Consider the following 25,930-nt stretch of genomic DNA (forward strand, 5'->3'; position numbering starts at 1 on the left):
TGGGCATCTTACAACAACAACAAAAATACAACTAAAAATCTTAAAAACAAGAATAAATAATGCAGAAGCAGAAAGAAAAATGACAACCTCAGACTCTCAAGAAATAGCACTGAAACTTATTTTAAAACAAGCGTAAAGTTGTTGCTGTTAAATTACAGAAGGTCTGGTGTTGTTGTTTTTTAAAAAGGAGTCTCTTCACCTTATGTCCAAACCACGGCAAAAAAAGAAAAAAGGCGCCAAATGTTCCTCCGCGGAATGACCGTGTGTTTCTGCGGGCGGGAGGGCTCCGCGCGCTTAAGTCCACGCCAGCCTTGCCTTGATCCTCGAGGGAGAGGCTTGCAACAGCGGCCTCGGGTGTTTGCAGCAAAGGCCGGCAGCTCCCCTGTGGCTGCAGCGATGGCCTCCTGACCTTTCGCTGTCCTTCCTGCGGCGCGGCGGGCGCCGCCCGGAGCCAAATGCTGCCGTAAGCCGGCCACGAGCGTGCAAGGAAGGGAGCAGCCGCTCAGGTTTTGCCTCGCCGCTGGCTCGTCATTATTTTCTTCCGCGCTGCGCTTGCAAGCCAGCTCTGGGAGAAGGAGGAGGAGGAGGAGGAGAAGAGGTGCGGCGGTGGGGGGGGGGGACCGAGGGGAGATAGGAGCAGCCCAGCAGCCCGAGCCGCCCTCCCCAGCCGGATGGGCGGCCAATGGCACGCGGAGAGCTCGAGAGGGCGTTGCAGGCGGAGGGAACACACGGGAGGTGACAGCTCAAACTCCTCCTATTCTCACAATGCTCAGGAGCGCATTGTGGTGAACATGGCAGAGGAGGAAGATTAAGACCCGCCGAGCTGCTGCTGCTGCTGCTTCCTCCTCCTCCTGACCCACCGAGCCACTTGTTGGCTGCTCTGAGGCCCCTGTGGTGGACGGCGCGGCGATGGTGCAGGGGAGGCAGCGCTAGCCTTGCGGGCAAGCGAGCGAGCGGCCGGGTTGCGTTTGTGCGTGTGTTGAATTCATTTATTAATTCTGCGTGTATGTGTGTGTGCAAGGCAAGCAGGCAAGACCAGGAAGCGCTACGAATCCGGGGCTTGGCTCTGCGTGTGATGATCCGGCTATGGAGGGGCAGCGTCGGGGAGCTAAGGAGGAGGCAGATGCTTGGCCGGTGAGGCGGCTGGCGCGCCAGGGGCCCGCGGCCAGGGGCACAGCCGGCAGCCGTCGCCGCTGCTGCCGGGACCGGGCGCCGCTCGCCCGGTGCAGCAGCAGCAGTAGCAATAGCAGCAGCAGTTCGCAGCTGGGACTGGGCGCCCTTTGCATTGCAACTCCGCATTGCTCGTATTATTGCGGCTCCGCGTGAAAGGAGGAGGGCCAGCCAGGAGGAGGAAAGGAAAAGCGGGTGGGGGGGGAGAGGGGAAGGGCAGATCGCAGCAAGGAGGATTGGAGGAGAGGGGGCAGCCGCCCGCAGCAGCAGCAGCCATGCTGCCCGGGGTGGGTGTGTTCGGCACCAGCCTGACCGCCCGGGTCATCATCCCTCTGCTAAAGGACGAGGGCTTCGCGGTCAAGGCGCTCTGGGGCCGCACTCCGGAGGAGGCGGAGGAGCTGGCCAAGGAGATGAGCGTGCCTTTCTACACCAGCCGGATAGACGAGGTCCTGCTGCACCAGGATGTGGATCTGGTCTGCATCAACCTGCCGCCGCCGCTGACCAGGCAGATCGCCGTCAAAACTCTGGGTGAGTCCACATCGTGGCCCGGCTTTTTTGGGGGTGGGGTGGGGGGCGGAGGCCCTGCCCTGGAGCGGGAGGTGGGTGCGTGGAAAGAAGAGGTGGCTTTTTGAAAGGGGAGGCGCCGTGGGTTCAACCCTTGCTTTGGGTGGGGTCCTGTTGCAGCAACCCCTTGCGGGGAAAGGAAAGATGCTCTGCACATGCCCAGAGGCAGGGACTTCTTGTTGTTATTATTGCTCCTTATGTTCCAGAACCATAGGGAGAAGAGCCGTAGCTCAAGTGCTTTGCCAGCAGAAGGTCTCTGGTTCAATCTTTGGCATCTTCAGGTAGGAATAGGAAGTCTTCTTGCCTGAAATGTCAGACAGCCGCTGCCAGCCTGTGTAGACAATGCTGGCCAGTGGTCAGTCTTGGAATAAAGCAGCTTCCTTAGGTGACCTGATGCAAAGTGTTCTTATCGGAGGCATTATGCTGCTGAGTATTAGTTGCTGGGGAGCATGGGCAGGAAAATGCAACTGTGCCTAGGCATCTGATTGGCCACAGAATGCAGGACTACATGGGCCTTTGGTCGGATCCAGCAAGGCTAGTCTTAAGTCCTTTAGACCTGATTCGTCCACAAAAAGAAGGTTCCAATCCTCCTGAGGTTATTTTAAGCCCCAGGCATGGAGGGTCATCTCAAAACATTCCTCTATTCTTTGTGATTTGACCTGAGCTAATTTCTAAAACTCAAGTCTTTTTGGAAGCCTCAGTTCTAGTCTGCAAACTCTAATCATAGAATCATAGAGCTGGAAGAGACCACAAGGGCCATCGAGTCCAACCCCCTGCCAAGCAGGAAACACCATCAGAGCACTCCTGACATATAGTTGTCAAGCCTCTGCTCATCCCAAAGAAGGAGACTCCACCACACTCCTTGGCAGCAAATTCCACTGTCGAACAGCTCTTACTGTCAGGAAGTTCTTCCTAATGTTTAGGTGGAATCTTCTTTCTTGTAGTTTGGATCCATTGCTCCGTGTCCGCTTCTCTGGAGCAGCAGAAAACAACCTTTCTCCCTCCTCTATGTGACATCCTTTTATATATTTGAACATGGCTATCATATCACCCCTTAACCACCTCTTCTCCAGGCTAAACATGCCCAGCTCCCTTAGCTGTTCCTCATAAGGCATCGTTTCCAGGTCTTTGACCATTTTGGTTGCCCTCCTCTGGACACATTCCAGTTTGTCAGTGTCTTTCTTGAACTGTGGTGCCCAGCACTGGACACAGTACTCCAGATGAGGTCTGACCAGAGCAGAATACAGTGGCACTATTACTTCCCTTGATCTAGATGCTATACTCCTATTGATGCAGCCCAGAATTGCACTGGCTTTTTTAGCTGCCGCGTCACACTGTTGGCTCATGTCAAGTTTGTGGTCAACCAAGACTCCTAGATCCTTTTCACATGTACTGCTCTCAAGCCAGGTGTCACCCATCTTGTATTTGTGCCTCTCATTTTTTTTGCCCAAGTGCAATACTTTACATTTCTCCCTGTTAAAATTCATCTTGTTTGTTTTGGCCCAGTTCTCTAATCTGTCAAGGTCGTTTCGAAGTGTGATCCTGTCCTCTGGGGTGTTAGCCACCCCTCCCAGTTTGGTGTCATCTGCAAATTTGATCAGGATGCCCTTGAGTCCATCATCCAAGTCATTGATAAAGATGTTGAATAAGACCGGGCCCAAGACAGAACCCTGTGGCACCCCACTAGTCACTCTTCTCCAGGATGAAGAGGAACCATTGATGAGCACCCTTTGGGTTCGGTCAGTCAGCCAGTTACAAATCCACTGAGTGGTAGCATAGTCAAGACCGCATTTTACCAGCTTCTTTACAAGAATATCATGGGGCACCCTGTCAAATGCCTTGCTGAAATCAAGGTAGGCTACATCCACTGCGTTCCCTTCATCTACCAGGGTTGTAATTCTGTCAAAAAACGAGATCAGGTTAGTCTGACATGACTTATTTTTCAGAAATCCATGCTGACTATTGGTGATCACAGCATTCCTTTTTAGGTGCTCACAGACTGTTTGCTTAATGATCTGCTCCAGAATCTTCCCTGGTATTGATGTCAGACTGACTGGGCGGTAATTATTTGGGTCCTCTCTTTTCCCCTTTTTGAAAATAGGGACAACATTTGCCCTCCTCCAGTCTGCTGGGACTTCGCCTGTTCTCCAGGAATTCTCAAAGATGACTGCCAGTGGTTCTGAGATCACATCTGCCAGTTCTTTTAATACTCTTGGATGCAGTTCATCTGGCCCTGGAGACTTGAATACATCTAAACTAGCCAAGTATTCTTGTACTGTCTCCTTAGTTATTCTGGGCTGTGTTTCCTCTGCTGAATCATTTGCTCCAGATTCTTTAGGTCGGGCATTGTTTTCTTTATCGGAGAAGACTGAGGCAAAGAAGGCATTGAGGAGTTCAGCCCTTTCTGTGTCCCCTGTTTGCATTTCACCATCTTCTCCTCTGAGTGACCCCACTGTTTCTTTGTTCTTCCTTTTGCTACGGACATACCCATAAAAGCCTTTTTTGTTGCTTTTAACCTCTCTAGCAAGAGGGAGGATTAATTGGTGAAGAAAACGTCCTCTGCACACACACAAAGGTAGCCTGGCCGATTTTTGGCACTGGAAACGGGCTCCACTGCTGAGTCTTGGAGAACCTTCAAGTGAGGTGTAGTAATTAGTGGAACATAGCCCTTGACAGGCTCTAATTTAAAGCTCAGGGAGGAGCTCTGATTATCCTCTCACATTTTTTCCAAACACACCTCGATGATTATTTCTGCTTGGGATGGAATTCCTCTTTCCCAGGTGCTTCTTTGAAGCCATGAGTTGCCTATGCTTCTTTACTTATCTATCTTATTTGTATCCCCCCATTTGTCAATAAACTGAGGGCCAGCATGTTTTGCCATTGTTTCAAAGCTAAGATAAAAATATCACAACCACAAAAACTATGTAGAGAACAGTTATGCTGAGAGAAAATAGATGACTGAAAATCACCCACCTGGAGAGCTTCATGACTTGAGTGGGGATTTAAATTTAGTGTTTCTGATTCAACACCATCATGCCACACTTTTAAATGACACTGTTCTGTCTCTTTCTTGTGCTCCATTATTTCTGTTTTGGCGCCAGTAAGTAAGACATTCCAAGTATTAGTCTTTCATGTACAGATGAGTAAACTCAGGGTATGTGCACATTACCATTTACTCTGCTTCCAGTGTGTTCCCACAGCTAGATTTTGAGGCTACAGCCCATATCGATCCTGTAGTTTCTTGGCAACAACTACTACTTGAAGATGGCTGTGGCACATGCACAGATGAGTGTGCATGCGCAGATGGGTGTGCATGTGCTGGTGAGCCTCATGAATAGTTTGGGGAGGGGAAACCAGAAGCGCCGTGCATGTTATGTGAACATGCCTTCCTCTGATGTGAACAGCACTGTGCCGATGTGGCTTGAAACTCAGCAGAGGAAAATGGTTTTGCTGCATTTTAAGACGCTAATGTGAACATACCCAAAGAGTAGGAATTGGGAATGCTGAGAGAGCTGTGAAATAACTATGGATGTATCTAGCTAGAAATAAATGTAGTTTTTAACTTTCAGTCGCTGCAAAAATGTCACCTGATATGTTCTTTTCTTTTGGGTGAGGGAGGGGAGAAATGTTTTGTTTCTTAGCTTTCATAATCAAGGGCAGCTGTTGCCCATTGGGTGGAGTTCTAATTTTGTTTGCATCCTCCCTGCCGAGGTCTAAATGGGCAACACTAAGAGTAAGGTGGAGGCAGCTGACAAGCAATGCCATCCTCAAGATGGTTTTAAGAAAGCAGGCAGACTGACGGGTGAGGGGTGACTGAGGAAAGACAGAGTTTAGTGGAGTGGTGTTCCATTTGCCCTGATGGGCAGGCCTTCCTTTTGAGAAGTGCTTTATAGGTGTAATGCAACAAACCTGAGTATACCAAATCACTCATTTAGTATGCCTGAAATAGGACATGGAACTCTGGTACTCTGGTACCTGTATATATTGGTATCATTTTACTTTGATATGATGGGTGATGAACACAATAAAAATGGGCATAGTTTCTTTCTTTCTTTCTTTCTTTCTTTCTTTCTTTCTTTCTTTCTTTCTTTCTTTCTTTCTTTCTTTCTTTCTTTCTTTTTATAAGAATTTCCCCCCAAATATAAACACCTGCTTGTAGAAAGTGTACTGTATAACAACAACAACCATTTATTTATACCCCGCCCATCTGACTGGGTTTCCTCAGCCACTCTGGGCGGCTCCCAACAGAATATTAAAACAGAATAAAACATCAAACATTAAAAACCTCTCTAAACAGGGCTGCCATCAGATGTCTTATAAAAGTTATATAGTTGTTTATTTCTTTGACATCTTATGGGAGGACGCCACTACCAAGAAGGCCCTCTGCCTGGTTCCCTGTAACCTCACTTCTTGCATTGAGGGAACCGCCAGAAGGCCTAGGTGTTGGACCTCAGTGTCCAGGCTGAACGATGGGGATGGAGACACTCTTTCAGGTATACTGGACTGAGGCCATTTAGGGCTTTAAAGGTCATCACCAACACTTGGAATTGTGCTCGGAAACATACTGGGAGCCAATGTAGGACTTTCAGGACTGGTTTTATATTGTCTTGGCGGCCACTTTCTTGTATAAGAGACCAGTTTACTTTGAAGTTTGGGATTGTGGAAGTGTTTGTTCTTTGGGAAGGGCTGTAGCTCAGTGGTAGAGCACATGCTTTCCATACGAAAGGTCCCAGGTTCAAGTCTTATCACTTGCAGGTAGGGCTGTTGTTTGCAAACAGTTTCCCCCCCCTGGAAGCAATAACATGGAAATAAACGCGAAGCTCGTACTATATTCCGTTATATTGCTGAAAGTGGCTTTTACGTTGTGTGAAATCACAAATACAGCATGGAGACGTTGGGAAAAGAAAATAATCTGTTTTATAATCTGAAAATTATATAAGAGTTTAGTAAGAGAGATGCAGGATCATGAACATCAGTCAACCGATGTGTTAGTGACACTCACATAGCTATATTTCTCATGGCGCTGCAAGTCAGAGAACAGTAAGGCCAGTAACAGATGTAAACTATGATTTACAAAGCAACATATAACCTAATGCAAGGGTTCACAAGCTTCTGCCCGTGGACTACCAGTGGTCCAGGAGCTTCATTCAGGTGTTCAGTAGCAAGTTTGTATTAAATATTCATATTGTTGTAAATTGCATTTTGAATGCTTCTTTTATTTCTTATATATTGTATTGCAATCAGAATTCTGTGGAATGCAGATTATAATGCAACGAAACACAACATGATTTAAAAAGCAGAAATATAACAACAAAATTAATTAAGATACAATAAGATTCCAGATAGATACCAAAACAATAAGAGAAATAGTAAACACACTAATGAGCAGATGCTAGCTAAAAAGTTCTTGTTGAAAATAAACTGTCCTTAAGAGCACACTTAAAAGCTGGCAACCAAAGGCACACATGCATGTCTGTAGGAAGGTTGTTTCACGATTTGTTCCAAAGTTGAAAACGCCATTGCTCCTATTCCCACCAAGCAAAATTCATACGGTGGAGGGATAGCAAGAAGAGCCTTAGAAGCTGGCAGGAGTTCTCAAATGCTTTCATATCTGGGAGGTAATTCCTGACATACCAGTTGGTTCTAGGCTACTTTGCGCATCAACAGCTAAAGTCAACACCATGAATTGAATCTGGATGCTGTTTGGGGGCCGGTGGAGGTGAACAATATGATATATCCTACTGGTCTCATCTGAATTTAGCATTCTTCAAGGGCAGCCTCATGTAAAGTATTTTATAACTAATCCAAAGAAGTAAAAATAAACAAATAAATAGTCCAGTAGTTCCTTAGAGACCAATTAAGTGTGTTCTAAGGTGCTACTGGACTATTTATTTATTTATTTTGACTGTGTCAGGCCAACACGGCTACCTACCTGAACCAAAGAAGTTAAGTTTCACTACAATGCATGCACTAGCTTGAGGATGAATGGCGTTTGGAACCAATCCTGCAATAGCTAAGTGAGTGTATATTCCTGTTGCTGTGTTCTTCCCAGAGACTAAGAGTTATTTTTATTTTTTTAATATACTACGGTCTCTTTGGTTGGGCCTATTTCTTTTGTATAACTCCAGCCAAAGCAGACTTAATCTACGTGATAGGTATAATTATTCAATCCTAAAAAGAGAAGAGCCCAGTGAAAACTACAGTTTTGCTGTTAACAGAAGATGGGTCCTTAATCAGGCAACCTGTGAAAGAATTCATTGAACTCAGAACTCGTAAATAGGAACATAGGAATCTGCCCATTAGAGGGTAACGAAGAAGAAATACCACTACAATTACTACTATTACTGTCGTTGTTTTTGCAATAATGCAATATTTGACTATACCAGTCCACAACGACCATGGCATGTAATTGTCAGGATGAGGGATGTGTTTGTTGTGTTTTCTGAAAAGAAAGGAAGTGTCTTCGCTTCTGCTTTTTGAACCCATCACACCTTGTAGTGACTGTTTCAAGTGAACCTGGAATAGAAGATGATGAACACAGGAACAGGAGCACATCCTCCTCTAAGTTGGTGCCTTCTGGCCTTGTTCCTAACTTCTTCATAGCAGCCTGGTACTGAGAAATTAAGCAGGGGAGGTTTTTCGTCTTTTTAGCTCCCTTCGTTAAACTCTGTAATTTATTTGTAATTTATTTTGTTGTTAAGAGCTCAGGCCATGGGTATAGGACCTGAATGAGGTAGCAAACCCTGTTTTTTATGCTACCCGCTCTGTTCCTTCCCAAGGTGCCCCCAGTCTGTCACTATTTTGCAGGAGGGAGTCAAGCACTGGGAAAACTTGGTGAAAACTTGCTTGGGTTTGAGTACATATATTTTGTTGTATGCATGGAACTGAAACACCCACTCAAGATGCAATTGCACTGTTTTCTCAATTTTAAAAAATGAGAATTAGGTGCCTACCTTTAAAAATATGACCCTGTGTTGTATTCAGACATATACTAAAATATGTTTTACGTCAGATAAATACTGTAAATAAATACATACACAGGGAATTATGTTGCTAGCTTTTGGAACTTCTTGTGTAAAATGTTTTCCCTCTGTCAAGAAGATTTCCTGTGGTTTTTCTCTCGGTTTTCTGTGTGCAAATTGAGGCCCTTTGAATACAAGCAACTTTTCGGAAAGAATATGACCAGCTGTCTGTGAAATTGACAAACATATTTTTAGATTCTAAAATCAAATCCTGACAATATCGTTTCATGGAGTGGCCTTTGGCTGCTTGCCAGAAGTACTTTTATTGCATCGTTATTGTTTGCAGCGTATTCAGTAATGTTGCATTACTACCAGACAGACTGGTCATGCTAAAGGTTCATTAGCAATGTCATGGATAATTAGAGAGCCAGTTTTGGCATAAAGGAGTTGTCTAGCCTGTTCCTAAATGCATTTACTTGGAAGTAAATGCTCCTGATTTCAGCAGACTCAATTCTAAGAAAGTGCTTGTAGGATCAGTCTTTGGGGAAGAGAATGAAATAAAAGCTCTCGTGTTATCTTGGTCTAGTATTCAGACTCTCAGATGTTAAGAATCTTGGCTAAGCACTGATACAATTATTTTCAAAAAAACCAAAGTACTATGAAATACCATTTTTTAATTAGAGGACACGCTGAACAATATTGCATTTCAGTTTAGTTTTACGCCAGTAAATAATACACAGATGCTGGTCCTCATGGAAAGCATCTTGGAGATATTTTACTCTCCCCTATAATTGCCCTAAAAAATGCACTTATTCACAATCGTTGTACATCATACTTTTTTTTAAGAAAGGGAACATCAATAGACTGGACTGGAGTGCTTCTTCTCTCCCAGCTCTCTCCCCCCCCCCCCAATTCCTGGCAAGTATCTTTTTTGTGGCTATTAATATGTCTCCTATCGGTTGTCATTATTTTGATATACGGTTAAAGAAAGTAAAGCTTAACAGCATGAACAGTTTGCCCTTCATGACCCAGGATTCACATGCCTCAGAGAGCACCTCTCTTTCTATTGCTCCCTCTCTTCAGTCTTCCTCTCAGGCCCTGATCCAAGTTCCAGTTCTGTGTAAAGTGAGACCATGGTGAGGAGAAGTAGTTTTTCATCAGTCCCCTTGAGGCTGTGGACTAATGTCCCCCCTGACTCACAGATCTGTGCTGCTCTTTGTTGCCTTCTGGAGGTGATCCAAAACCCATCTCTGTTGTTTGGCCTTTGGCTCAGCTGCCCAGTTTCATGCCTTTGTACTTTGGTGAGCATCAAACAAGCCATAGTTAAGGAACAGTGCTGGATTCACATGTAAGCATCATAGTTGAAATGAACCAAGATTTGTCAGCCAGCAGCAAACCATGGCTTCAGGTTGTGTTTTTTGGCAGCAAACAAGCCATAGTTAAACTGCTGGTCTGGGTTCACACATAATGCTAAACCATGATTTAATCAACCATAGTTTAATCAACTAATGATAGTTTAATAAACTATAGTTTAGCCTTGTGTTAACCTGGAAATTAACAAGTTATTTTAAGTTCTGTATATTGCTTATTATTAACTATATTAAGGAAACATATATCATTAACATTTTAAATACATTAGGCTACTTATATTTAGATTTTTGATACTTTGAATTAATTTATGGTCCCGTCCCACCCCTTACTCTCTGTACACTCAGTTCTACCAATCTAAAAACACCTTGCTGTGGGCCTCATTTGAACCCATATCCATTGGTTCTCTAATTACTTCCAAATTTCCTGTTAGCATGCAGGACTGAAGTGCCATTATTTAATTCACTAAAAATGATGGGCTCCTGTCATATTATTAGGTGCTATCATTATTTACATTCTGGATGAAAATAGTTGCTACATTTTACTAAGGTTATGTATTTTCAGAACATTCATTCTGGAATATTAATAGAGTCCTTTTGTGTCTGAACTTGAATATAGACTGTTTTCCTCAGTCAGTCCTTTAAAAAAACCACCAGGCTCATATTTTAATAGGGCTTTGTTCTTCTAAACAGCTGCTGTGGTTCAGCCATTGATTATACCTTAGGTACATCACTAAGATCAAGACAGAGTTGGAATAATTTATGTGTCTGAAGTTAATCCCTAGCCTCCAGATGCTGCCAGATCATCTATGGCAGAAATTATTTATCTTTGTGGTTCAAATAAATACATGCAAACAGCAAATATTTTTATGTGTCTGAAAAAAGTCATGTTTCCTCCTGCTCTGGAGGGTAGGACTCAAATCAGTGGCTTCAAATTACAAGAAAGGAGATTCCGACTAAACATCAGGAAGAACTTTCTGACTTGTTTAACAGTGGAATGGTCTCCCTCGGGAGGCTGTGGACTCTCCTTCCTTGGAGGTTTTTAAGCAGAGGTTGGATGGTTAACTTGTCATGGATGCTTTAACTGAGATTCCTGCATTGCAGGGGGTTGGACTAGATGACCCTTGGGGTTCCTTCCAACACTACAATTCTGTGATTCTATGTCACGATGCAAAATGGTGCTCAGCTCCCTGCACCCAGCAATGTGAACACATCCTCAGTACTTAGCTTTTCCTTTCTTTCTTCCAGTTTTGAGCCACAGTAGTATCTCAGTATTCTCAAAACACCTTTGTGGATTTAGTCCACTTGAAAATGAATGTAGTAATATTTTGTAAGTCATTTTTGGGAAATGCTTTTACAGTGCAATCTTGTACATGCCTGTTTTGAAGCAAATTCCATTGCGTCCAATGGGGCATACTCCCAGGTAAATGAGTGTAGGATTGTGGCCGAAAGCATTTAATGAATAGACACATGACAGAAAAATATTAGGATATATATTTAAGGTCCTATTTTGATGCTCATGGCTACAACGTGTTTATAGCACTATCCTAAGAAGCCTTAATAATTTTTGTGAAGATGTTTAATAGAATTTTCTAATGTAATGCTGAACTGTATCAGTCCCTGTGTTGTCTTGTTTAAACAGACATCCTGTGTATTGCATTAAGTAATTCAAATCTAATTGCTCAATTAACCCCAAAGAGAGTAGGGTTAAATCCCAACCTGGTATCATTTTAGAGAGAGTAGTATTGTTTCTGCTAATAGCCTGAAGTTTCTTGATTAACATGAGCAAGTTAAAAGCAAACTGAAGAAGTGTGGATGGAAGCGAGCTGCAAACAAGGCCAGACATTTCCATCCTAAGCACACTTACCAAAGGATAACTCTTGGGGAACCAAGAAAGACATTTTACACTGCACAGTTGTATTCTATTCTATTATGTATCTCGATAGCTAAGATGCTTGATAATTTATCTTGACACTTGGATAACATGGTAGCAGAAATGTAGGCTGAACCTTGGCAGAAACACATTGTGGATACAAATTAATTGCATTGTATGCAGTGAAATCTGAGCATGTTTGTGCACGTGGCATGACGAAGACAAAATCCAAAAACCTGGTACCACTTGTTTAAGGACTGCTTGAGACTGGCTTTTTTGCGGGTGTGCTCTGCAACAGGTCATTGATGCAATAATAGCACATTAGTGGTTGATTCAGATAGGACTGCCCATGCATCATTCTGCATCTGAAATGCATCCCCAATGATACAACATTACATCTGTCCAGAGCTGTGGGGTGGCAGAGCAGAGCTGGGAAAAAATTTGCACCTGGCAGCCAGCACATTTGTTACTGTGGTTGATACTTCATGCACTCAATTATATGTAACACTCAGGCACAGATGAGACAGTTTACGTATTTATTTATTTTTTCCCTTTAGTGACAGTGTGAATCATGAGAGCTATATACAGTGGGAGGGGTGTTTCTCTCTCTGAAACATGAAGTACCCTCTGAGTATTTTCTTTCCTTTCACGTTTGATGCCGTTACATAAAATAAGGGGGTAAAATGAAGGTTTTATGGTCATATTTGTAGGGGGTTGGACTTTGGCTTTCGGCGTCCCTTCCAACTCCACAATTCTGTGGTTCGATAAAAAATTTTGGGGGGAGAGCTAATCTTGATGTTTATTTTGCTCTAGGAGGCTTAGTTTGGTCAGAATCGAGTATAAACTTCCAGAGTTAATGCAAAATACATTACTTCTGGTAAATGAGCCACCATGAAAATTTGTGTCCCGGGCTTTTTAGACTTGTCTACCTATGTACTCCTGGGACGCGGGTGGCGCTGTGGGTTAAACCACAGAGCCTAGGACTTGCCGATCAGAAGGTTGGCAGTTCGAATCCCCGTGACGGGGCGAGCTCCCGTTGCTTGGTCCCTGCTCCTGCCAACCTAGCAGTTCGAAAGCACGTCATGTGCAAGTAGATAAATAGGGACTGCTCCGGCAGGAAGGTAAACGGCGTTTCCGTGCACTGCTCTGGTTCACCAGAAGCGGCTTAGTCATGCTGGCCACATGTCCCGGAAGCTGTCTGCGGACAAACGCCGGCTCCCTCGGCCTATAGAGCGAGATGAGCACGCAACCCCAAAGTCGGTCACGACTGGACCTAATGGTCAGGGTTCCCTTACCTATGTACTATCTGGAACCAAAGTGGCACATTGGTTGTCAGAAGTGATTTTTTTGGGCATTGTTTTCAGCTGTCTCTCCCCGCCCCCTCCCCCAGGTGCATTCTTGTGCAACAAAAGCAGGGCAAAAACACACACCCTGCAGGACACCTGTGGTATAGCAGATTAGAGAATTTCAGGGAGTCATAGGACATGCACCGACTGGAGCCATATGCAGTACTGAAAGTGGGATCACATATAGCCATAATTCATGAGCTTAAATCATCATGAACGCTCAATATAAAGGACTTATGGAGGGGCCCTATATCCATATGCAGACCATACACAAAGTGTTGCAAGTTCATTTGTTTTGTAATATGTGTGCACCCCCATTCTTTCTCCAGGCTTAGTTTTTTTGCTACTGTGCCTCTAGGTTTCTGTAATAATTAAGGCTGCATGTTTTCGATCCCAGTGAGTATTTTGGTACTTCTGAGCTTTATAGAGCTGTAGCACTTGGGTAACAGTCCTTCTTATCTCTGGCCATGTTGCTGCTATGGTTCATATTGTATACTTCTTCACCCAGTGTGGAGAACGACTGTGCTATAGACGGACTGGGACAAATTGCATTGTACTGGATCTCCTAATTAAACCATTTCTAAAGAATAGGATTGTCACACTCCCAGCCCTCCAGTCCGTGGCGGGTTTAAGGCATAGCCCTCTTTTTCTTCTGAAACCTCCTTTCTAATTGAACTGTGTTTTGCATTCTTGGATATTGCCAGTCTACTTACTAAAGTTATGCTGATTCAGCACAAGCTTTTTAGATGCTTGATTCAAAACTATGCAGCACTCTTTTGTGGCCACGTTTTAAAATGGGTCTCATAGTGCCGGGTATCGATCTCACTAACCAAGTGTAGTATTAAAAGGGCTCGCATATGAACATCAATAGAAATTATGATGCATTAAATTAGCTAATTGACCTTAGTTCCAGAGCTGTCAGCCAAGCATCTTTTTTTTTAACCCACTTGGATAAATGTAAGTAAATAATAATCCGTCATAACACAGTGCTGCTACTTCACTTTGATTTATCATTTCCATTTTATATAAAATCATTAGTTGTTTGTGCATACTAGGACAGTAAAAGCACATTTCATAGCTATCACTTGTAACACCCCTTGTATTCTCAAGAACGATTTCATTAAGCTGCTTACACCGTCCGCAAGGATGGCCTATAGCAACCTTCTCCAATTTGGAGCACTTCAGATGATTTTGAGCTGCAACTCCCATCAGCTGCTGCCAACACAGCTGTCCTGACAGGGGCTGTAAGGAGTTGTAGTCCAAAACATTTGAAGGACACCAGGTTGGATGGATGGATTAGAGTGATGCTCTTAATGTAAAAGCACTATTAAGTGCAAAAGTATAAAGAACTTTAAGCAGGTTGCATTTGATGGCTAATGCTTTAATGTATTGCTGCTGCTGCTGCACCTCGGACTACTCATGCTAATTAAATTGCCATCATCCCATTCACATGTATTGATTCAACTTACCTCTGTTTTCTTGCTAGAAATTGGAAAAATCTGAAATATTAAGCAGAAATACTTGCAGTAGACCTTGCTGATCCTTCTCTCTTTTTGAGGTCTGCCCCATCGGTCTGCCACCATTCGGTAATTGCCATATTGCCAGAATGGATGAATTGCCACTAGAGGGTTTTGTTACCTGCTGAAAACCTGAACTGACATGGTTCAATTAAAAATAAAGGCAGAAGCTCTTGATTATGCAGATTTTAATGGGCGGCAAGTGTATTCCTTATGGAAAACGGTTTGTAGCTCAGGTGTAGCTGACATTGGATTTCAGGTTCTAAGGCATTGTTTGTGACCTTGTCAGTAACCTGAGAAGTCCAAGGTTTTTTGTTTTGTTTTGCTAATTAACCCCCAGCCCCTGAATCTTTAAATCTATTAGATATAAATATGAGCTTGAAAACTGTGATAACTATTAAACACTTCATGGGCATGTAAACGGACTAGAGTAAATTTGAGTGGTTTTTCCCCTCATTCCCCAGATCTCGTAATTCTGAAGGCCATTTTGCAATTTTAGCCTTATTCTGCAATACATTGCAGTTGAAGCAGCACCTAGTAAAAGTTCATTATACATAAATAAATCAGACCTGCGCAACTTGTGGTACACAAAGCCAAGCATAGCGCACTAGTCATATATTGTGGGCTTCCAAGAGCTTAATGTACTTGTTAGTTTTTCTACCTCTCTAAATAAATGGTCTCTATAAATAAGATGCTCAGAAGCACCAAAACAATCCACAGTGTATGCCTGGTGGCACAATAGTTTGTTCATCTTTGTGGCTCACAAGTTATGTATACCTAAGGTAAATATTCACATTAGCAGGAGACTTGCAAGTTATTTCCCCTGCCCTGCTTAGTGTGCTGAACAAGGTGGAACATCCTGGTTGCTTGTGCTATCATAAACACAGATGAAAGCCTTGGGGTGGGGGCTAACCATGGGGGCACACAGGCATTCTAATACAAGTGCTTAACCAGATGTTAAAAATGAATAAATGATTAAAAAAAAAACATTTCTGTGTTGAATCATTTAAATCTACAAAGCTGTCTATATTAGCTGTTCAAACATGCTGTTGTTAATACCGCTGTATTAACAACTACCATATCAAAGGGATATGGTGAAAAAAATGTGCATTTAACAATGCTTGGAAGTTCCACCTTATCCTTCATTTCCTCATGTGATAAAAACAAGGCAGTTTTTCCAAATTCCTTGTGGTAGGATGGAAAATCACTTGAGGAACTTCTAGAAAATACTCAGCTAGTCACTGGAAAGGGACTTTGTGAAACAAAACCAAACCTGATGGTCATCTGCTAGGCATGTAACTGAAAGAGATACCTTTCGCATTGTCAGTGTACCTTTTTTAAAAAGTAGTGCCCGTAGACTAGATTTTTTCTGATAGAGTGGCATCTCAAAGAGCTCTCTTGAGTTTTGAAGTAACAGGTTCCAACTTTCAGAACAAAATCTTTCAACCAAAATCCCTAAGGCTGTCATTAAAAAAAATAATAATATCAAATTAGGCAAATCCAAGCATATATGCAATGTGATTCCATACGCATAACACTTTCATATTGATAAATAAGTCATAGGTTAACAAAATAAAGGTTGCACAACATCCACAGGTAATTGCTTCTGTTCCTCAGCTGCAGTTATGAACCACAATCCAGAAAGCTATTTAAGGTAGGTACATAGCCAAATGTTTGACTTTTTATCTTGGAGCAGCAGTCTGCTATGCTGTATTAAAAATAGCTTCTAACATGACAAGATTCAGAAATGGTTTGTTAATCAGCATGGGAGGCCTGCTGCTTGAAAAGCACAGAGTACATGGAAGCTCACCGTGTGGTTCCGTACATTAGGATGTCCAGATGCGGGGGGGGGGGGGGAGGTGCAGTTTCCTGCACCTTCAAGAGAGGAAGCCAGCTTGTCATACTCCTTTTCTCCTCTGTGGCCATGGCTTAGAAATTTTCCCCTTGTGGTCTAGCTGAAATCTAGCTTCCTGTGATGTAGTCTTCAGCAAGAAACACCACTAAACTAATACAATATATAGATATTTTAAAAAGCTTCTCAGAGAGATAGGGAAACAGGAACAGCTAGAAACAACCTAGGGTAGGGTGAAAAATCCAACAGATCGAATTTCAAAGGCCAGATAAATTAGCATTCCAATAATATTTTACTTTAAAGGTAGGGGTGTGTGTGTGTGTATATATATAGTTGCCTTTGGGAGGATGGGCAAGACAGACAGACAAACAAACCAAGCCAAACGAACAATAAATTCATTCATTCATTCCCTATTGACAGCAAATTCAAGGCGGCTGTGTGCATAGGGCCGTCTCTACCATTAAGCAGAGTGAGGCATTCACCTCAGGCAACAGATGCTGTGGGACAGAAGTGGCACAGGCCCCAGGCTGAGGCCACAGCTATTTCCCCGTGTTGCCACATTGCCTTTCCTGGGCCCCATAATCTGACCTGCTGCTTCAGGTGTGGTGGAGGACACACTATCCCGTCACCAGTGTTGAAATATTGTTTTTTTTTAAAAAAAAGATTCAATCTGCTAGTCCTGTCTATTTCTGTTGAAGAATTTCTGAAATCTGAAGAAGAAGAATTTGGAGGCGGCACCGGCTTGTCCTTTGCCTCAGACAGCATAAAAGCTTGGGCTGGCCCAGCCTGTACACCCCAAGAACAGAGCTGCATTGTTCCCCTCTGCTTCCCCAATTATACCTCTTTGCGTTGAACACATATGATTAGGAATAAAGAGTTGGGTGTTGAAATTGCAACTGGAAGTGCAGGTGGAGCACAGTGTTTTCTTTTTCACAAATAATGATACTGACGCAGGCAGAGCCACTAGTGGAAAGAGACTAAATCATCTGACTTTCCCACATTCATACTTTAACCACACTAACCCTTTTTCCCCTTTCCCCTGTAGTCAAGCAATGCATGAGAATTATGAGAATTAGCAATATCCGGCTAGGGATGCTTATTTCGTTTTTGTTGCCGTCAACAAAGAGCAGTTTATGAGTGGGATGTTGTGGGCGCTTGCTTGTCAGATGGTACTGAGAAGTGGGAGGTCTGTGGTGTGCATAGAATACTGTGTGAAACATCAGAGATGATTGTTCATGGGTAAAAGTGACTGGGAGGTAGGGCTAATATGTTCTACGCGTGCCATTTGTGCATGAGCTGAAGGACCTGATTGGATCATGCTGCTACCTGCCAGGTTTACTCTGGGTTCCATTGTCTTAGGCAACCAAATCCATTGGATTGGTTTTCTTTATTTGTGGTGGAAGGTCACAATATAGTTATGTAGTGAACTAGCTTCTCAGAAGTCAGGAAAAAAGCTCCTTTTTTGCCTCAGACTTCCCCCTCCTGCCACTCACTTCCCTTGAACTGTAAGATTTGAGAGGGATTATATACAGCCCCCTTGGGAACAAAGAATCCTGACTAATCTGTTGAAGCAGAAGAGAAATAGGACAGTGGCAGGAATCCCCATGAATATTGCATCAAGTCCATGGGAATCCCTGTTTTTCTAAGAAACAAAAATCATGCGTGACCTTTTCCTTTGCTGTGGAGTCTGCCTGCAAACGTCCTTGTGACAGTCATATGTTCATGAGTCTGTCTTAATGGATGTTGGGAACATAGTATTACATCAGCTTCCTATTATCAGTGATGGCTCAACAGTCAAGGGACTTGTGCATTGCTTTTTAATGCCAGAAGACATTCTTGTGCAGTTCAGCACACTATTTGTTCCCCTATGTTGCACAAATAATTTCTGCCTTATTTGCACAGAAGATGTACACAATCAGTTGACAGCGCTGGAAGACATTGTGAAAGTGTTGTGGTCTGCTATCGTTAAAACAAAAAACGGAGATGATGATGTTGATAATAATAATAATAAATTTATACCCCGCCCATCTGGCTGGGTTTCCCCAGCCACTCTGGGCAGCTTAATGTTTTAAATACATTAAAACATCAGTCATTAAAAACTTCACTAAACAGGCCTGCCTTCAGATGTCTTCTAAAAGTCAGATAGTTGTTTACTTCCTTGACATCTGATGGGAGGGCATCCACAGGGCGGGCGCTACTACTGAGAAGGTGTAAATGTAACAGAGTCACATATTTTGATAAGCCAGAATATCTGCCTTAGTGTGGTTTATTATGCACACCTCCTGATTGCAACTGCTTTACACATACCCACACAGAAGCAGGGAAAACAAATCAGGTACTCACTGTTAAACTTTGCTTCCAATCATGTTTGATCCCATAATTATGGTTTATTGTTCCCTAACAAGCCATGATCACTAGTTAGCTTTAAACCTGTTAGGGTATGGTAAATATATTGCCCTGGTGTCCAAAAAGAAATAATCTGACAAGACTACTTGTTGAAAGGATTTTTCAAAACCCCTCAAGGTTTATTTCTCATAGCAGACATAGCCATGATGAGCAGAGTATAGGTTTTACACCTGTCTAAGAAATTAACACTCAACACAGACTAGCTCACACTGACTAAATTTGGAGAAGAGTAGGGAAAATGTATAGCTCGAAAGGAAGTGATCTACTTGCCAACAAGTAGTTACTACTAAAAGAGAAGGTATCACTGTGGAGGAAGAACAGTTTGCCTTTCTGTCCTTTGCCCCTTTCCCTGGTCGAGGTACCCTATTGTAAGTGTTGCTTTACTCCCAACAAAGCTATGGGTTGCTGGTTCCTTACAGATAATGGCTTATTAGGAGGCAGCAAACCATGATTGGACACAATGGGAAGCCAATCTTAACTACAGCTTCCTGGTTTGTTTCATTTGCTGGCCCAGTCCTACACATGCTGTCTTTACTCTCTGTCTCCTCAAAATGTTCATGCTAGCTTGGGCCTTTTGCCTCAGTTGGCAACAGCTCCAGGAAGGTTTTATGGTTCATTTTTGTCAGAGACGGGGCCCTGTAAGCTAGGCAGGTTCTTGGCATTGGATTTGCACTGGCACTGATTTAAGCAATGGTAGTATTTTTCCTCTTGCTCGGAGATATGCAGAAGAACTAGATACTGTAATCTGTGTTGAAGTTGGGAGAAGCAGTCGTTGTGTGTGTAGCATAAATATTTCCTGGTTTGACAATGCCTTCTTCCAGAATCTCATTTGTTGAGAACCCTGGTTTGATATACAGTATAAGAAGCTCACATGTGATTTGAAATTGGTTGTAAAACAACCCTTTAGTAGAAATCTCTGCCTAGAGGAGCACATTCAGGCATGTGGCTTCTATTTATGCAGCTCATAGGTTTAAAATGATGCTGAGATTTGACTCTGGGCACTGTTCAGGTCTGCAAAGCATTCTGAATTATTTTGCTATGTTTTTTCCATTTGCTGATGCTTGGGAAGAGAAGCACCCAGAAAACAACAACAGTTATAGCTTCTGGAAAGAGACATGTTCACTGCTTTTTATTTGTTACTGCACACTGGAAAACATCCTATGACTAATAATAGACTGTATGAATAAACTCACCTTTGATCATTCCTTCTGTACTCTTTACTTGCTTGATAAGAAGCAGAGAAGGTTAAGAGTAAAGCAATTCCACATGGGAAAACTGCACTGTGGGGTGGCGCTGAATATCATTTCTTGTAAAGTGTATGGAAATAATTATGGGAAATGAGTAGATTGTCGCTGTGCAGTTTTTATGCAAATAATTCTGTGGGTAGCTGTGAAATTATTCATATCTCACAGCTTTGGGGAAGAATTCTAGCAAAGCAGGTGGGAGGCTGACAAGATAGCAAGCTACCATTCATAATAATAATAATAATAATAATAATAATAATAATGATGATGATGATGATGTTAAAATGCTACCAAATGTTGCAAGCAATACTCAATGCTTTTATCACCTATCCCTGGAATCTGTAAAGATGGCAAATTGTAAATAAATTCAGATCCATTATAATGCAGACAATAGAAAAGAAGTCTGTTTCATTCTCTTGAGTACCTGTCCTCTCTACACCTGTACATCATATGCCTCTGCCCAGTTCTTCCGTGTGTTTGTTCCTCATTCACTTGGACTGTGATTTTATATTCCAAAGAATTCCGGTTGCAGTTCAGTATTGCTGCTGCAGCTGTCCTATACAGGGAAGGGGCTAATGTGAGTTTCTAGCCTAATGCACTTCCAAAGGTTGCTGTGAAAATAAGAGATTGGGATTATTGCTGCTCTAAATCCTTGAAGCAAAATGGGAAGAACTAATGACTATGGTGTCGCATCCACACCATACTTTTAAAGCACATGCCTTCCCCCAAATAATCCTTGAAATGGCAGTTTTGTCCCTCTCAGAGCTACGTTTCCCAACACCTTAACATACCATAGTTCCCCCTGCATGCGAAGACAGTCTCCGGTGGATTGAGCGGATGGGACCAATAGTGGACCCAACAGTCAAGAAAGCAGTTTCTGCATGTGCTGTAGAAGTGAGGGGCAGAAGGGGTTTGTCAACCTGGGAAGGTAGCCCATCTAGGAGAAGGAAAACTTCTAAACCTCCACTGCCTTGCAAGACATCTTTGGAAGAAGAAAAGTCTAAGGAGAAAATCCTACACACATCCAGAGCAGAGTCCCTAAGATGGTGCTGTGTACTCCTCCTCCTGGCAACTCCTGCAGCCAAGGAGGTGCCAGATGTATTGCTCTGCTGTCCTCTGGACCACATCAGTGAGGCTGAGAGGGGGGTCCTGTCATTGGGCAGCCCAGGACCTCCATGCACACTGCCCAGGCTTGCACCCCAGAAAGGTCACTTTGGTGCAGCAGTTTGACTTCACCCCCAGAGGCACACTCCATTGTCTCTTGAGTCAGATGGATGTCAGCAACAGCCACAAAGTTATGTTAGTTCATGGATGAGCAAGGACTTGAAACTAGTTAATCTACATCCATCTGTTGGACCTGTTTGGCTTTCCTTGGCTGCCACAAATATTTCCTTTGTCAACTTGACAAACTGAACAGCTTATCATTTATTAACAAAGCAATTTCTTCTACAACTATGTTTTCATCCATTGTTATGCTTGATAACTGGGTTTCCTATCTTCAGTCTTACACATGGACACACGGACACACACACACACAAATATTTTGAATGATAAAATTTATGAGGAAGAGCTGACATGTTCCAAGAGCTGCTGCTACTATTACATTAGCTAACAGACACAATATCTGTAAAGGTCAGAGCTTCTGGGCTCAGTGCCATTTTACACTGTACTGGATGATAGACAGTTTTTAATAATATTTTATCAACCATTCACTCCCTGAGTCTCTCAACGTTATTTGTGATACAAATATTTGTTTCGAAAACATGCAGTCATTGAATCTCATGTACTATAGTTGTCTATTACACATTTTTAAATGTGGTAAAAATAGCATGATGATCCTGTACCCTTTCTTAGTATGTTCTATCAGTGGCATGTGCAGCAAAACATTGTATTTTATCCCCACCTCCTAAGAAGTGTGCTCTTATTCAGGGCTCACGACTCTGATGTCCTCTTCAGGCCTCATGGGATGGAGAGTGAGTTTTAGGATGGATGGAGAGAAATTACATGTTTTTCTTTTCCCACCCCTCTTAAGGCAGACCTCTCTGTCTTTTTTCAGCTCCAGCCCAAATATGGTCGAGTGAAGTGTGTAACATCCTACTGCCCCTCAGCCACTCTTGAATAATTGCTCCCTCAGTCACACTCAGTTAGTGATCTAATGCATACTTCTTTGATGCTGCCGGACTGTGAAGTGGCTTATAAATTTTTATCTTTGTCAGTATCACACAATACAGTAACCAGCAATAAATCTGTAATCAAGAGCTATCTGTAGTATTGTTGTGATGTGGTAGATTAGGGCAGGAGCACTAGAACTTTGTTTTAAAACTCTTTATAAGTGCAGTAAGTATCTGTCACAGCAGACATAAAAAAAAACAACCTACAGCAGCAAAAACAATTTAACCCTTTGTTTCTTGTCTTCAATAAGGTTGCTGAATTTAAAACTCATGCAAGTCAAGCCTGTTATTTGTCTATTCCACTTAACTCCTTTGACAAGGTAGATTTTTTCCATGTATGTGGTTTTTGTTTTATAATCTTACATCTGTAACGTGAAGAATGTATGAAGTAATTTATTTTGTTATATTTACTTAAGGATGCATCTATCCTAACTGACATGCTTGTCTCGCCTGCCTTTACTTCAGTTCCCATGTTTACAGTGCGATAGGTAAGGGCTTAATCCCACATTAAGGATTCTGTAATTAATTTCTGTACCCTCTGCAAAATGAAATTCATTCTGGAATACGTAAGACAGAACAAGGGAGTGTTTTAAGAGAAATGAATCTATTCCATTTAAAAAGGATGATGCCATGCTTGGCTTTGTTTTCTCTCGTTACAACACATATAACACAAGCCTACAGGATGCAGCTGGGGTGAGCTATGTCCGTTGATTGTAGCCATGTTTGGGAGGTAGACAATAAGCTCATGGCTTTACATTCCTTGTTGAATGGTACGTACTGTTGGCTTGCGAGGCCGACACACGCTCTTGTCTCTCAAGTGGGTGGTATTTTGCTCAGGGTCCTGGGACCAAGGAAAATAGGCTGCTGGTCAACATTATCACACACTTTAAAACTGAGATGTTTGTTCTTTAGAATGGCAGTGTAAAGACAGCGGTGGGGTGAGGCAGTGACTTTTTGTAAAAGCTGTTCAGATATTCATCACATACATGTGGCCTTGAGAGCTGTGTTTAGAGGGGAGTCTGTGCAGTTTGTCACATCAAGAAGCCCCGAGGGACAGACACGGATGGCACTTAACATACAGCTGCCTGATTAGCAAGCCCTTGGCATTATAGATCGTTAGGCAGCATGTGCTGGAAATGTGCTAAGTGCAACATGATATTTAATAACGTCCACTAAGAATGGAGATCTACCCTGTTGGTATAACAGGCAGTGCTGAGAGTACCATTTTCTCTCAAGTGTGCCTATTTAATAGTCACAATATCTATTTGCTCAGCATGTGTAACACATTTGCATTTAATGATAATATTTACCTTTCGGCTCGTAGTTTGCTAGTAGCCATTTTTTGCATAACATATTTGCATTTCCCTTTCCAGTTGCATCTGTACATTAGGGTTTGTGTACCAGCAATAGTAACTTGGTTTATTTTGAGGGTTGTACCAGAGCTAGTCCCATTGATGTTAATGGGCACAACAAAGTTAGGTACATTAATTTCAGTGGGTTTGTACTGTGTAGGAATAGCATTGGGTACAGCCCTAAGTTTTAAATTCTGAACACAATAGTATTCAGTATGCATATAGTATGAAGCACGCTTTTAAAACTGCAGTAAATAAGACCAGTGAAATGGGCATTTGGTACCCACACCTCCCCCTGCCCCTTGGCTGACAGGAAGGCACATTAGGCTATGTTTTGAGCATATTCTTTGGATAACTGTACACCTGAAAGTTGCTGAGTAAGGGACTCACTGAAACAAAGTCATCAAGGGTTGCGGTTGGACACTTAAGACCCACTGACAACAGTTTCCTAAACCTTCTCCCAGTATTTGAAATTAACCAGGCACCAGGCACATTTTGCACTTGGCTATCGACCATTTAAGATGCTTGGGCCTGACATCTCCACCATCTGGAGGTTCATGCCTGGAGATCATTAGATTTGGACTTCTTTCACACACTAACACCACATCCTGTAGAATTCTATCAGTTATATTTTACCAGCACAATCGGAATGATTTTCATGAAACCACAGAGCCTAGGACTTGCCGATCAGAAGGTTGGCGGTTCGAATCCCTGCAACAGGGTGAGCTCCCGTTGCTCGGTCCCTGCTCCTGCCTACCTAGCAGTTCGAAAGCACGTCAAAGTGCAAGTAGATAAATAGGTACTGCTCCGGCGTGAAGGTAAACAGTGTTTCCATGCGCTGCTCTGGTTTGCCAGAAGTGGCTTAGTCATGCTGGCCACATGTACGCCAGCTCCCTCGGCCAATAAAGCGAGATAAGCGCCGCAATCCCAGAGTCGGTCACGTCTGGACCTAATGGTCAGGGGTCCCTCTACCTTTTTAACCGGCCCAGCAGCCCTCATGGTGACGGGCAGGTTAGAAATAAGAAGAGCCGGCTAGATCAGGCCAGTCTCCCATCTAGTCCAGCATCCTGTTCTCACAGTGAGCAACCAGATAGCCATGGGCGATTATTATTATTATTAGATAAATCCTTCTAGCAACCAAGAATTCAAAATCTGCCTACCCTCTTTCCTTTGGATGCCTTTGAGAAACAGGCACAGTATTTCCCCTCACAGCCTTAGAGCCATTGATTTCAGGAAGAAGAATTGCCTGTTAAGGATAATACGCATTTACTTTAGGAAACAATAGGCTTGGCAGTCTGTAAGACATGACCTAATTTTGGGCAATGCACTTGTCTCTTAGGAAGCTTCCTTGGCTTGAGATAGAGAGTAGAACCATATATGCCTGAGGTAACACTGTTAAGCTTTCCCCCCCAAGCTTGCATCACTGGGCGTTATGTTAGCAATCCAGCGGATTGGGGAAGGACTTCTTTTAAACTCTTTATGAAGGTTGCCAACATTTTGCTTGTCAGTGCTCCTGTGACTTTCAGAGCTGCACAACGAGCAGAAATTGAATCTTTCCCCCTGAGGCAGTCCGATTTGTAACAGTGAAGCAGTCCATGGTCCTGGAAGCATCCTCCAGGAATCTTTGGCATATGGCAGAAGATCCCTTCCAGATCACGTGATGCAGCTGCCTGGGACGGCAGAATGTCTCTGACTAGCCCTGCCTCCAGGAACAATGTTCAAAGTCTAGGTGCTATCCTCCTTTTGAAGTCCATTTTTAGATGAGCACAGCTCTGCCCTTCCCTTCAGCAAACATAACATGTGATCAATAAACCACAGTGTGTGAATTTTTAGCTCTGACCTCTTCAGTATGCTAATGAGTCACTGCAGATATGGGTGTTCTCCTTTTATCATTTAACTGAGTGATTAAATAGTGGGTGCAGAAAGAAAAGAAAAGAAAGAAAAGCAAAAAGGATGCTGGATAGGAACTCCTGCTGCTGCTGCTGCTGAAACAGTAGGTTCATATCTTGTCCAAAGCCTGATGGGGGAGGACAGGTTTACTGTCAAGAGGAGATGTTTAGCTCTTATGTTTACCACTCTATGGATGGCTTAATATGGCAGCGCAGT

At 43.0% G+C, this 25,930-nt stretch overlaps 1 protein-coding gene across 1 annotated transcript in view; it reads left to right on the plus strand.

Annotated features, from left to right (window-relative positions):
• The first annotated feature begins 650 nt into the window (after window positions 1-650).
• GFOD1 (Gfo/Idh/MocA-like oxidoreductase domain containing 1) overlaps window positions 651-25,930 on the plus strand; it is a 43,504-nt gene continuing 18,224 nt past the window's right edge. Inside the window, exon 1 of the mRNA XM_081918285.1 lies at window positions 651-1,698. Within this exon, the coding sequence (XP_081774411.1) occupies window positions 1,446-1,698 (253 nt within the window). The 5' untranslated portion in view covers window positions 651-1,445. The remainder of the gene's footprint in view (window positions 1,699-25,930) is intronic.

This window comes from Podarcis melisellensis, assembly GCF_964234715.1.
Source record: "Podarcis melisellensis genome assembly, chromosome: 7".
Classification (NCBI taxonomy): Eukaryota; Metazoa; Chordata; class Lepidosauria; order Squamata; family Lacertidae; genus Podarcis; species Podarcis melisellensis.